The following is a 14,605-nucleotide window of genomic DNA, read 5'->3' on the forward strand; positions in this document are numbered from 1 at the left end:
CACTGATGAAAGGTTTGAATTTGAGATTTGGATGAATCAGAGTCAGGAGAGACGGTATGCCCACGTTTGTTCCAGTGGGCATTGTGCCATGTTCCTTTGGAGGAGCCAAATTTAAAAAAAATCTTATGTTGCTGATGGAAGAATACATTATACATCCCCAAGTGAACTGCGTGCTCCACTGTCTATAAGCCAAGGCATGTTTTCCAACCCATGGTATATAAACTGCAGTTACACTCATGTGGAGTGTACACTCAAGAAGTAGCACCTGAAATGGAAGTATTAATCTGCTATATTTCTACTGTGTGGTATACTCAGTGGTATAGCTTTGGAGAGAGTCAGTTTTCTTCCATGATTCTCCTCACATGAGCTGTATACTTCATTTGTCTTTGGTTATATGAAACCAAGGTTAGAACAAGGTAGTGCTGGGAAGAGAGAAGGAATTTCAGTGAGTTCTGATACCAAGAATCCATTCAGAAAAGTGACAATACACTGCATTCTTCTAAAAGGCAATACAACCAAATGTAATCACTGAGATGAAAGGAAAATGGAGTTCACATTGCAAGGGGTCAGGAGTGACAGAGGCAGATACTTTGGATTTCTGAAAACTGATCAGATACTTGCAATACTTCCCATATTGATTGATTTTCTTACAGAAAGCAGAAAAGCAGTGTACTGTCTGGCAAGGGGCATTTTTGGATACAGAGAACATACTTCTGTGTCATCAAAGTTATGAGGGCTTTGCTTGTTCATAAATATAGTCAGAGGCTAAAGGTGATGAGACAGTTGAGATGAGCTGTGGAAGTGCTGTCAAGTGACCTCTATATGTAGGCTTACAGTGTAAGAGGAGAGGTTATCACTTAAGTCCATCAGCTTTAGCTAGGTCTTTGCTCCATTGATTGCCTATTATAAAAGGGAATGCTAGAGTGTGTGAGTTAGAAATCTTTTTGTGAATCTTTGCATTTTTGGAGTAGTTTTAAAATAATGCTCTTAATGGTGAAGTATTTGAAAAACATAAACATAAATAAATGCTTAATTTAGAACCTGTGTTTCTCTTGAGCTTTAACCACCTGTACCACTTATGCAATTTCAGTTACTATATTGAGATTGACTTGGAAGTACTTTCCTGAATTCAGGTTGCCCAGTGTTTCCCATTTTAAGGTCCTGTTTTCAGTTACATGTAACTTTGCCAAAGAATAATCATTTGGTCTGAAATTTTCCATGTAACTTGCTTTAGAAAGGTTTTAAGAAAATTCTGTCCAGACATTTCTTAAACTGAGTCTAGGTTAAAAAAAAAATGTTTGTGATAATTTTTAACTTTTTCATTGAGTTTTACTGTGTCTGCGCTTTGGAGCAACAGCTAGAAATAGAACAAGTGGATAGCCGTTCTTCTGGTGCCAAGGCAATGCCTTTTACTTTTATAAGCTGGCATGTGCTCAGTTCAAAGTTTTAAGAGTTTGGCAGCTCTATCCCCTGTAGTTTCTTGGTTCTCCAAGTGTTCCCCAGCCTCAGCTTTTAGAGGCTGCTTAGGGTTGTCTCTGAAGTTGCTCTTAGGTGTGCTGCTGGCTGTTCACCTTGAGAGCAGGGAGCCCATCTGCTTTTCCCTGTCTGTGTTCTTGCAGTGAGAGGAAAACGAAGAAGGTGGAAGAGGAGCAGATTCACTGGATTGCAGTCTCCCTGCAGTCTTTCTTTTGAGATTCCTTGCACCACAGTGTCATAGCTCAACTATATTAAAAGTGATCATTATCATTGGACTTGGCAGATAGGTCAAATCAATAGCCTGGGTACCATGCTAATCATAACTGCCTGCATTAACCTAAGATAATGTACGGCTTCCCCACATGCACAGTCACAGCTGGTTCTAAAACTGGCAACTGACCTAAGGTTTTTGTTGCTGTTGTTTCCACGCTCTTACCCCTCACAGACTGTGCACACTCTTTTGGGCGGTCCCATTTCATTCTTCCTCTGGAGAAGGCACAATAAGGGATGTGATTCAGGTACCTCTCTCTCAAGGGATTTCTCCTCAGAAAGTCATCATTATCAGCCTGCAGTTGGGCCATTGATTGTTTTATTTTTGGCACTTCTTAGGATTTTCTGTCTCTGGGAAAAACACGATATTCTGTAGGCTCTGGAATCTGCCACTGCTATGTGCACTGCAGATTTGACACAGGTACACCAGAACACCATTGCTGGTGGATGTATGGCTGCTTATCCTGCTTTTCATCTAAAGGAATATATCTGTCATGTCATATCACAACTTGTCTGTATTCTATCCTAAAAAATAATATGAAGATAATCCAAAAGATAGTTGTAGCCAATGCAAAAGCCTTCAAACACTGACTCATGAAGAGACTGGGATGCATTGCAGAACCTATGGAGATGCTGCACGAATATAAACTGAATGATGTAAAGTAATGCCAAACATAAACTGATAAAGATGGTGATGTGCAGGCATATGCTATTACCTTGAAAAGATGTTCAAAAAGCTATAGCTTTGAATGGGAAATTCTGATATTGTAGAATTTATCAGCTTGAGTTGTTTAAGATTAATATGTTTAAAATATGAGTAATGTACTGAAGTTACTTAGTGACTGTTGAAATGGACGGATCCAGTGTGTCTTTCCACAGTGAAACTTGGCAAATACCAGGACACTTCAGAATGTAATTGGTTTAAATGATGTGTTCTTAATGAGTGTTAGTCAGCAATTTGTTTTCAGATGTGTGTCACTGCTCTTCTTTGACCAGTACCTAAATTAAGCTATTAATGGAAAAAAAGGAGGAATATCACAATTAGTGTAAAAGGTTACTGACAGCAGTTTTGATCCTGGAAAGATATTTTCCCAAAATTTCATTAATTGCACATCTCTTTAGACAGAGGTCTATTGCATATGCCATTAACGCTACTGATAACTGACCTTTGACTACAGTATTTTCAGTTGCCATTAATTTTTTTGATTGTCATCTTTAGCCAGGCTTGGGTTTCTTTCAAAGGGATCTGATTGGGTAAAATTGAATGCGAATCAGAAATTAGCAGGAGAATTCTGCCAAGCAAATTTCTGACAAGCAATCTGGAACCCAGAAAAGAAATGTGATCAAACAAGGAACTGAGAGCTAACTCTGAAGTAACCAAGTGGTTTTGTTTGATATACTAGTTGAATGAACAGTGGTTTACCAGGTCAGAAAATGAAAAAAGACTGCTAGAGCAGAAACTTAAGTTATGTTTACGAGGAAAGAGCTACATGCTCATCAGAAAGCGCCTAATATTCTTTACTTTTCTAGCAGGAAGTTAACAGGATTATTTGCAGAGTCTATGACAATTAGAACCTGTAAGGATGTCAGACATGTCAAAACCACGTTTTGTATGTCCATGTGTATGCATGACTGAATTGTTAAACACTTGGGTCCATTTTTGTATCTTCTTATTTTCAGGAATGAAATGGTTATGGTGTAGACCATTTAGACACATAAGTGCAGGATAAGCACAACAATTAGAGGCTGTCTTCATGTCTCATCCCTCTTAAAATTCTGTGCTGCAACAGGCATCTTCACACTGACTCTTTATGTGACCTGGGAAAGAAGAATGTCTCCCATTAACTTAGCTAATATTCCTGTCCATGGGGCTATATATTGGAGTCATTAGGACAGATAGTAAGGTTGTAGATCTCGTGGGACAATTCAGCTGATTTGTAAGTGATGGGAATGTGTGAATAAACCAGGCAACTATTTCTTATGTTTTGTTTATAAATTTATAATAAAGCCCTTAAGAGTGGCATTATGCAGAAATTAATGATGAAAATTATCTGCTACTGCTCTACAAGATGTCTAGGACACAGAGACTCCTTTTTATAGCAATAATTATCCATGTCTGTTCTCTCATAGCCAAGATTTCCAAAGAAGGTTATTTGATACTTCTAAATTGAATGGTGTTCCTCTTCTTAATCCACCCTGTGATATTGTGTTTTTCCTCGATTCTTTGGAGAAAAGTTTATTGTATTCTTCCAGCAATTCTCATCAGACTCTGCTATTTTGGCAAGTATTTTTTCAGATAGGCCACCTTTGTCACATTCAAATTGCTGGTGACAAAGACAATGTAGCAATCATTATTCACGTTGCTAACCATATCATTTTGCTAAAAAAAAACAAACCAAAGTTTCACCCTGTTTGTTTATTGCATTGAGTGATATTTTTGCTAAATGTCTCTCTTTCACCATTTATTTATTCTGAAGAGTTATTTTTGGCACAGTATCATTATGTAAAAGGATAGAGCCTGAATTCTTTACTATTTCCAGGATTAGCCCAATTGTCACTAGGGAGACTACTTGTGGAATGAATAAATCAGATTTGGCCAAAAATGATGTTCTACTATTTCTAAGCAGCAGCCTGCTTAAAGATACAGTTAAATCTCAAATGAATATTACTATAATAAAATCTAATATATTTGTCCTATTTAATTTTTTCTTATTTACCTTGTTTCGTAAACATTTTGAGAAGCCTGAAAGAAGAGGGCTGTACCTTAGAGTGTAATTATTGGTTAAGGACACAACATTCATTATTTTTTGGCTGCTGTACAAGCACTTTTGTATGTAATTGTTCTCACTTCTGCTTATTCTGGTTTAATTTTGAGTATTGTCTGGTATGTGTAATCCCAAGGCAATTTCAGATGAGACACTGAAAAAAAATTTTCTGGAAGGAAATTGCCCATTTTTTGAAATCAATCCATTATCAAGCAGAGTTAGTACTGTTCTTGTTAATGCATTTGTTCATTTCAAGATGTTTAGCCATTAATTCTTCTGAGATTAATCAAGTGGTAAATCAATTAACATCAGTGACATCTTGTCTGGATCTGGGGCCCACATGGCTTGCAAACAACTGTTTACTCACTTAGGATCCAATTTTGACATGTTTTACAAATATTTGACCAATTCTGTGATTTTTCCAGATGCTTTAAAATGGGCTGCTAGACTATCTTTTTTAAAAAAACAAAACAAAAAAATCCCTCTTCTTTCCCCAAATGAACTGCTATTTTGACATCATTCCAGTTTCTGTCTCTTTTTTTTCTTTTTTTTTTTGTTAAATTTTCTGAAAAAAATTATGGACAAACAATTGCAGACCTATTTTGTTTCAAATGAGGTGTCTACGGTAGAGAGAAAATTTCAATCTGGCAATAGCTCAATTCTCAGTATGGTGAAGGTCCTATAGTAGGCTACAGAAATTGGTTTGAATATTGTACTTATGCTGTTAAATCTCAGATAAAAATATGCTCAAACTGCCATTGCTTGAGAAGAAAACATAAAAATCTTATGAATTATACAGTGAACAAGCAGATTTGGAGGTTGCATAAGAGACAGACTGATTTAACTATATACCGTGTCGTGTCTTGGAAATCAGACCTTTGATCAAGGTTTTCTGCCCCAGAAATTCTTACATGATTTTTTATGATTAGATAAGGATGGTAGATACAACAGTGAATGGCTCAGTTTTCAAGATCTGCCATGATTTTTGTTTTTAGAAGTAAACCATGATTCTGAGACATAGTCTCATTTGCTGACTGACTAAGTCCAATTTATAAGTGGTTAGTATTATCCAGTGAAGATGGCTATATCTTTAGATCCTTTATCTAACCATAGTTAGATCCACCACTAGGTCCATCATTCCTCTTTAAATAATCAGTTGAGTGTGCCCTATCTTGAATCTCTCCTTTAGAAGTTCAGAGGAATATTTTAGTGCCTTATTTTTCGCCAGTAGCGTGGACAGCTTGCTTTATAGAATAACAGATTGTTTAGATTCCAGATTATAAAGAATACAGCTCTCGGGATTCCTGGAGGTCTTCCTGAAGGCTTGAAACATGTTTTCCTAAGACTTCACACAGGATCCCAGTGAAATTCCTGAGCTGGTATAAAATCATGTTGATTTTTTTTCTTGAAGCATGTTACGTGACTGTCCAAGCATACCCTATCTTACAAACCCTTAATGCTCCTTACATTCCATGACATTTTTTTTTTCAGTCATTTTTACCAGCTCAGCTGGATAAACAATTACTGTCATTCTAGTCCAACTGTCTAGTTTGAGAAATTCCACTTTAAGAAAAAATATGTATCCATGGGCATATTAATGTTTTAGTAAATGCTCAGGGACAGAAGGCATCAGCTCCCCTTAAAAATAACAGAATAATTTAAACATAGGAATACCCTCATATCTTGTAGCCAAAAACAGAGAGAAATTGAACGGCCATGAATTGATAGAGCTTGGAAGAAACTAAAACAAATTCTGGCTACAATTAATACGAGAATCACTTAAAAATCATCTTCCTTCAGATTATTCCATCTCCTCTACCTATTTCAACAACAAGCATAGACAGGACTTTCTGTTTTGACTAGAAGAATACATGCTGCTTCCTGTGGTGTCCCAGCTGTAGGTAGAAAGGTGCTAGGTTACATCAGCACACCCATGGTCCGTACACACCCAATGGGAAATGTTCTGCAATGGAAAAGATACACTCAGCATTAAAATCATATTACTGCAAAGGAAACGAGACAAATATGTATAGTTAAATGGTTTGGTTGCTGTCTTTGCATTATTCATTACAATCTTGTTACATAAAAGAAGTCTGACATGTTTAGGCAACTCCTACTTGTTTTCAAGCATATGGATTATAAGGCTATTGGAAAGTAAAATGTGTAAAAATCAGTTATATGTGAGTGAAGGTCCCATATGTCCCAAGTTTTTCTCTCCTGTATGGAATTACGGACTATGGTTCTGAAATTTGTTTTCATTTTCAGTAATTCCACCAACACAGGTGAACTTCCATTGGTTAATACCCATGTATATATGTCTACATGCACACAGAGGATAGGCTGGGAGCAAGTTTTTCTATAAACAAGTTGACTGCAGGTTTGCAATAACTTCTGCATCCCTAATGCCTTCTCCTAAAGCTGCAGCATGTGGAAGCTGAAAATTGTCACCTGAAAACCTAAATTGATGCATCTTGAATGAAAAAGGTGGTGCTCATTTTTTAATAGATTATCATGTGTATTCACTGATTGCTTCCTAACAGCTTGATTTCAGCTCACAGGATAAGCAGGATTCTACATCCATATTTAAGCACCGTAAAGCACTGATTATCCAAGTATTTCCAAAAAGATATTCATTTGACAAAACAATTTCTGGAAGATGTGAAACAATGTGTGCGGGATGCCTATCTAAACAACATTCATTTGTGTACATCAAACAGGGAGATCAGTGAGATTTTTCTGTGTCTTCCACTGTCAGGGGGACTTAGAGAAGAACAAGGTATTTCTGCATGTTTGTTGTTACCCTGTGTCTGCTCCCCAAATAAATTTCTCATTGAAATTTCTAGTAACTCGACTATTATAGAATCATAGAATGGTTTGGGTTGGAAGGGACCTTTAAGACCATCTAGTTCCAACCCTTCTGCCATGGGCAGGGACACCTTCCACTAGACCAGGTTGCTTAAAGCCCCATCCAACCTGACCTTGAACACTTCCAGGGAGAGGGCATCCACAACTTCTCTGGGCAACCTGTTCCAGTGCCTCACCACCCTCACAATGAAGAACTTCTTCCTTATATCTGATCTAAATCTACCCTCTTTCAGTTTAAAGCTATTAACCCTTGTCCTATAACTACACGCCCTTGTAAAAAGTCCCTCTCCAGCTTTCCTGTAGGCCTCCTTGAGGTACTGGAAGGCTGCTATAAGGTCTCCCCAGAGCATTCTCTTCTCCAGGCTGAACAACCCCAACTCTCTCTGCCTGTCTTCATAGGAGAGGTGCTCCAGCCCTCTGATCATCTTTGTGGCCCTCCTCTGGACTCGCTCCAACAGGTCCATGTCCTTCTTACCTTGGGGGCCCCAGAGCAGAATGCACTACTCCAGGTGGGGTCTCACGAGAGCGGAGTAGAGGGGGAGAATCACCTCCCTCGACCTACTGGTCACGCTTCTTTTGATGCAGCCCAGGATACGGTTGGCTTTGCAGACTGCAAACGCACATTGCCAGGACACGTTGAGCTTCTCGTCAACCAACACCCCCAAGTCCTTCTCCACAGGGCTGCTCTCAGTCCACTTATTGCCCAGCCTGTATTTGTGCTTGGGATTGCCCCGATCCACGTGCGGGACCTTGCACTTGGCCTTGTTGAACTTCATGAGGTTTGCACGGGCCCACCTCTCTAGCCTGTGAGGGTCCCTCTGGATGGCATCCCTTCCCTCCAGCATGTCGACCGCACCACACAGCTTGCTGTCATCAGCAACCTTGCTGAGGGTGCACTCAATCCCACTGTCCCTGTCACTGACAAAGATGTTAAACAGCACCAGTCCTAATACTGACCCCTGAGGAATGCCACTCATCACTGGTCTCCACTTAGACATCGAGCTGTTGACTGCAAGTCTTTGAGTGCAACCATCCAGCCAATTCCTTATCCACTGAGTGGTCCGTCTGTCAAATCCGTGTCTCTCCAATTTAGAGAGAAGGATGTCGTGCGGGACAGTGTCAAATGCTTTGCACAAATCCAGGTAGATGACATCCATTGCTCTTCCCTTATCCACCAACGCTGTGACCCCATTGTAGAAGGCCTCCAAATTTGTCAGGCATGATTTGCCTTTAGTGAAGCCATGCTGGCTGTCACCAATCACCTCCTTATTTTCCATGTGCCTTAGCACAGTTTCCAGGAGGATCTGCTCCACGATCTGGCCGGGCACAGAGGTGAGACTGACTGGCCTGTAGTTCCCCAGGTCTTCCTTTTTTCCCTTTTTAAAAATGGGGGTTATGTTTCCCCTTTTCCAGTCAGTGGGAACTTCACTGGACTGCCACAACTTCTCAAATATGATGGATAGTGGCTTAGCCACTTCATCCACCAGTTCCCTCAGGACCCGCGGATGCATTTCATAAGGTCCCATGGACTTGTGCAACTTCAGGTTCCTTAGATGGTCTCGAACCTGATCTTCTCCTATAGTGGGTGGTTCTTCATTGTCCCAGTCCCTGCCTTTGCCTTCTGTGACTTGGGCGGTGTGGCTGGAGCACTTGTCAGTGAAAACTGAGGCAAAAAAGTTGTTGAGTACCTCAGCCTTCTCCATGTCCCAGGTAACCAGGTCTCCTGTTTCCTTCTGGAGAGGGCCGACATTTTCCCTAGTCTTCCTTTTATCACTGACGTACCTACAGAAGCTTTTCCTGTTGCCCTCGACGTCCCTGGCCAGATTTAATTGTATCAAGGCTTTAGTTTTCCTGACCTGATCGCTGGCTGCTTGGAGAATTCTCTGTATTCCTCCCAGGCTACCTGTCCTTGCTTCCACCCTCTGTAGGCTTCCTTTTTGTGTTTGAGTTTGTCCAGGAGCTCCTTGTTCATCCATGCAGGCCTGCTGGCATTTTTGCCTGACTTCGTCTTTGTTGGGATGCATCGCTCCTGAGCTTGGAGGAGGTGATCCTTGAATATTAACCAGCTTTCTTGGTCCCCTCTTCCCTCCAGGGCTGTATCGCATGGTACTCTACCAAGCAGATCCCTGAAGAGGCCAAAGTCTGCTCTCCTGAAGCCCAGGGTAGCGAGCTTGCTGTGCACCCTCCTCGCTGCCCTAAGGATCTCAAACTCGACGATTTCATGGTCACTGCAGCCAAGGCTGCCCCACACCCCCACCAGCCCCTCCTTGCTGGTGAGAACAAGGTCCAGCATAGCACCTCTCCTCGCTGGCTCCTCCATCAGTTGGAAAAGGAAGTTATCATCAACGCATTCCAGGAACCTCCTGGCTTGCTTATGCCCTGCTCTGTTGTCCCTCCAACAGATATCGGGGTGGTTGAAGTCCCCCATGAGGACCAGGGCTTGTGAACTTGAGGCTGCTCCTATCTGTCTATAGAGGGCCTCATCCACTCGGTCTTCCGACTGTGTCGCTATAAGAGTGTAGAGTCTCTCCATGTGATGGCAATGTCCCACTCACCCCAGAAAGTGACCCACAATCACCCATGGGTTGACCTTCCCCACACTCTTATGGCTGTTGCCTTGGTGTAGTTTTTACCTGCAAATGAAAGCAGAGCCTAAGTATCATTCCTTAAAGATAAGTGCCAAGAATAAGTCACTTGTCTGTCGGTCCAAGTGACTTCTTGGTCTGAGAGATACAAGAGCATGTTTTAAAGAACTGAACCAAGGTTTCCCAGGTTTTCAATGACTGCATAGTACTGGACAGTGTAGACAGCCATTGCAGGGTCTGATAAACTTCATTCTGGTCTATCTTCATCATTACAACTGAGTGGAGTTGTGCCAGTGTGTGCAACAGAGGCAGATAATGATACTCTGAGAATGATACTGAGTGACTGATGTTCTGCACTGCAATACTTTTTTCCTCTTCATTATTTAGTGGCTCAGTTTATCATTCCCTCTACTAAACTGCATTTTTAAATGGAATACTATTCATCTTCTTACAGATGATAGAGAAACTGAGAAACTGGAAGGAGAAAGAAAAAATACTCCAATGATGGCGATGTATCTTTAGATCATCTTCTAAGAAAATAAATTCTCCTGGAGGTGGATCTGAGAAACAAAAAAAATATAATCTCTAAAGATTTGCTCTAGTCCTACAAGATAAATGGGTATTAAGGTCATAGTGAGGATGCAAATAGCATCTTCTTTCATCTTCCCAATGGACAGGTTATTAGGAATCCCTTAAAGGAATACACATCTGTGCAATCAGGCACTTGCTCTGTACCTGTTCAGATTCAGTGCTGACTGCTTGGTCTTCTTGAAGAATACACATAGACCCTCAGTGAATTCCAAGACCAGGGGTAATAGACAAATGAATATCAACAGAGGCACCTGAAATACCTTCAATAGGAGCTGAAAGCCTAAAGGAATTGCCAGCTTGAGCATGCAGTTAGTAAGATTTAGTAGAGCTTTTCAGCAAGCTAACATTTTGCTTTTTTTTTCCTTTGCACTAGTCAAGGTAGATAACATAGAGTGGTTGGTGGTCATACAAATTGCCTCTGTGTGAAATGTACTCCTTCATCTTCCCTGAAGTTTTATATAATAGAATATTATCATATATTATTATAGTCTGCTTAATGCAAACCTCCCAGCTGTATAAATAATTTCATATAGTAATTCTGTAAAATTAGGACATGTTCTTTTGAATGGAGCAAAGAAAAGCAGAGAAGAGAAATGAGGGTTGTTTTTGTTTGGATACTTTTTAGCTTACATGACCTTATGTCCCTACATTCTGGTAAAATATGTCTGATCTGTGACTTTGTCTTTCCCCTTTTTCATAGTCCATTTCTGACCTGGAGAGACATACAGCATATTATTGTCAGGACTTCACGTGCAGGACATCTGAATGCTAACGACTGGAAAACCAATGCGGCTGGTTATAAGGGTGAGAGCTTCCTTTCTTCTTTGCCATCAGAGGCAACATAGTATTTGATATTTATGAAGAAGAAATAATCTCAAGTACTTTGTTTGACCCCATGTTGTGCATAGTTTCGAGACCTTTCAGGCTCAAACTTCAGGGGCCTATCTTCTCTTTTATAAGGAAAACCTCTTAGAATGACTAAACCCAAAAATGACAGCTACAAAATGCATTGGCCAGATCTTCTGAGTCCCTTTCAGTCCTATTTCATGCACTGCTGGCAGAAAACTAAGTAAATTGGTGTTTTTTAATTTTTCCTTGTATAGCTAGTATTCTGATAAAATAGTCTAGAGTTGAAGATACAGCAATTTCTGGATTCAGACCATGTTCTCATTCAGAACTGTTGACAATTTTGATTAAAAATAACAAAACAGTATTTTCAAATTTCTGTTTTATATGATTTACCCTACATTATTTATATTTAATGTTTCTGTCAGATTTAGGATAAAATCAGATCTTGAGCTATCAGGACTTTTAATGGGAAATACTATTCAGTCAGCTGTCATGTAGGTTTCTAAAATTATGTACAGTTTTGTAATTTTGTGTTAAAGCTACATCTTTTAAACTTTTTTTCTCTTTCGTAATGCAAGCAGAGGTAAACATTTGTGCCATTAAATAAGATATATATTTTCAGGATGGGTTAAAACTGGACCTTGAATCCATACAATGTATTTCAACACAGATTGGCTTCTGATTCCCATTCACTAAATTCTGACTGCTTTCAATTTGGATTGCATCTAAAAAAAAAAACCCAGAATGGCTTATTTCTGATTCTCTTTTCATAAGAATTCCACCCAAGGCTGCAATACTTCTTTTAAGATGAGATTTGAACTGTTTTGTGCTAGGATCTCCTGAGACAAGAAAGTAATATACAAGAACCATCAAATCTTTACCCTGGTTTCACTTTAAAACTGAAGCCTAGCTTTAATCTATTTCACATCAACACATTGCTACCATAGAGCGTCTTTAATATATCATTCTGACCTATGACATTTCTGCTGCAATGGACTAGAAATCAAACCAAAAAAACTTTTTTTTTTTGATCCAAACCAGGCTCTAACTACAGAGGACAGCTTTAGAAATGGGTATTTGACTTGAACCCACTCATCACGTAAAAGTTCTCACATTCAAGAACCTGGTTTTGTCTCATTTACAAGCGTATGCCCACACACAAAACACATACATAGGGAGAAATAGATACTTCCTTAATTGCAATAACATTACAGTATTTGTTATTGTGAAACATTTCCCAGGATTTAGAAAGTTTTGGCAGGAGATTGTGACTGTATTATCATTTTGTTGGAGCTATCTGAAGTTCAAACAATGCTTTTCAAGTAGCATAAAGTAGAGCATTTTTTTTCCGTAACTCACTTCCAAAATTCTATATTTTTATGTTTTTCCACTTGTTGCCCAAGAGAGGCAAACACCCTGTGAGGCATTTCACAGCAGCTGTCACTCATTATCAAAGGAGAGGTCACACTAACACACCAGCAGTAGCAGCGTTGGCAGCAGGATTTGCACTGTTGCACCACTGGAGCCTGCTTATTCTGAATCCTTGGAGCCACACATTTTTCTATGCACTGTAGCAGATAAATAGTGAGGAAAAGGGCTGAAAAAAGGTTTCTCCTCCACTTGTGCAAAGTCATGAACATCGCTAAGCTCAGCTGGGGGACTGGGATTCAGGAAATACAACTTGAGCTGGCAGAGCTCTGCTCTAGACTCCATGGTGGAACTGAAAAAGAGGAAGACAAACTAAGTGCCTCAACCTCTATGGAGCTCAGGAATCAACCTTAACCCAAATAAAAGCACTAGTTTTAACTAAATTATTTTGGCAACTTAGGCTGAGCAAATGGTTCCAATAAAAATGCAGCTCTCTTTAAACCTCTATTGGTTTTGGAAAAAGGAGAAGCAAAAGATTTAGATTAAATACAACATCCAAACCTGAATTCAAAAGGGAGTTTGCACACCGCTGCTGGCAAGACTGAAACAGTTTTTTTACTATTGCACGTGGCAATATTTAGTATAATATTACACTATTATCGTCCACTGTTGCCAAGAGTAACAATTAAAGTATGCTTTTTCATAGATGAATTACTCTGATCAGACTGAGTTCTTTAAGGAATTGTATCATAATTTTGTTGATGGCAAGATCCATATTTCTTCCACAGCATGTTCTTAACAAGGGAAGGGGTGGAAGATTTTTTTTTTTTTTTAAATTAACTAAAGCAAAGACAGTCGCAAGAAACAATCTGCCTTTCTTCCATGCATACTGGGGAGAAAGAAGAAAACGAGGAGAAAGAGAGAGACAGGCTTGCTACTTTAGAAATGAGAACGGAAAGGGTGAAAACGACAAAAACTTGGAAGAACCTCTCTCTCAACAAAGGGTCAGCAAGAGCTGGTAGTTGAAAGTGGGTCAGCATGCCTTTTCAGGGGGCTGTTTTGCTGGGCTGCATGGCAACCCTGTCCCTTGCTATAGTCCCTGGCAGTGTTTTGCCGTTGCAGAACACACAGAAGGAGCTCACAGATGTCATTACTGGTTGCAAGATTTCTTTTTTTTTCTGTCTTACATTCATAAAAAGAAAGATTAGTTCATGAAAAACACTTGAGCCAGCTACTGATTTGCTAAAGCGGTGCCCATTATTTGTTTAATTTTCTGGCAAGTAAACAGCATTCATTAAATGCATGTCAATAGAATTAACCCAGGAATGGGCAAGGATTTTTTCTTGGTAATTTTTTTATTATTGTTTTATTGTCAGCCAGCATGTATCTTTCCTCAGGAACTTACTACCTGGTAGTCTCAAAAAGAAAGACTTGAATACTCATTTTGGAATATTCTCTGGTTAGTCAGTTGTACATATAATTTGTCACTAGATAGAGAGATAGGTTATGCTCAATTTCGCTTAAAAATCAGAGGGGTTTTTTATAATTAAAGCAGTTAGTTAACTGATTATATGGAAAAATACTAGAGAACATCTGTTTTTGTGAAGATATCAAAACTTGATCTTTCTTTGGTATGGCAGATTGGTATGCAAAGGCTCCTTGTTTGGTCAACAACAGAGCGTGCACCTGCATTCATAAAAAGAGAATGCTGCATTAATGCTGACTTGTCTTTAGGTTGAAATACACAGAATGAAACACTGCAGTTTTAAAACAATGATCAAATCATCTGAACAATTCTTTATCTGTAAGTGAAGCTCCAAATACTGTCAAATACTG

General features: G+C 39.5%; 1 protein-coding gene across 2 annotated transcripts in view; it reads left to right on the plus strand.

Annotated features, from left to right (window-relative positions):
• PCSK5 (proprotein convertase subtilisin/kexin type 5) overlaps positions 1 to 14,605 on the plus strand; it is a 259,439-nt gene that overhangs the window by 138,527 nt on the left and 106,307 nt on the right. For both annotated transcript variants that reach the window (XM_050913017.1, XM_050913018.1), the window contains exon 10: positions 11,253 to 11,356. In XM_050913017.1, the coding sequence (XP_050768974.1) occupies positions 11,253 to 11,356 (104 nt within the window). The remainder of the gene's footprint in view (positions 1 to 11,252; positions 11,357 to 14,605) is intronic.

The sequence above is a fragment of the Gymnogyps californianus genome, chromosome Z (genome assembly GCF_018139145.2).
Source record: "Gymnogyps californianus isolate 813 chromosome Z, ASM1813914v2, whole genome shotgun sequence".
Taxonomy (NCBI): Eukaryota; Metazoa; Chordata; class Aves; order Accipitriformes; family Cathartidae; genus Gymnogyps; species Gymnogyps californianus.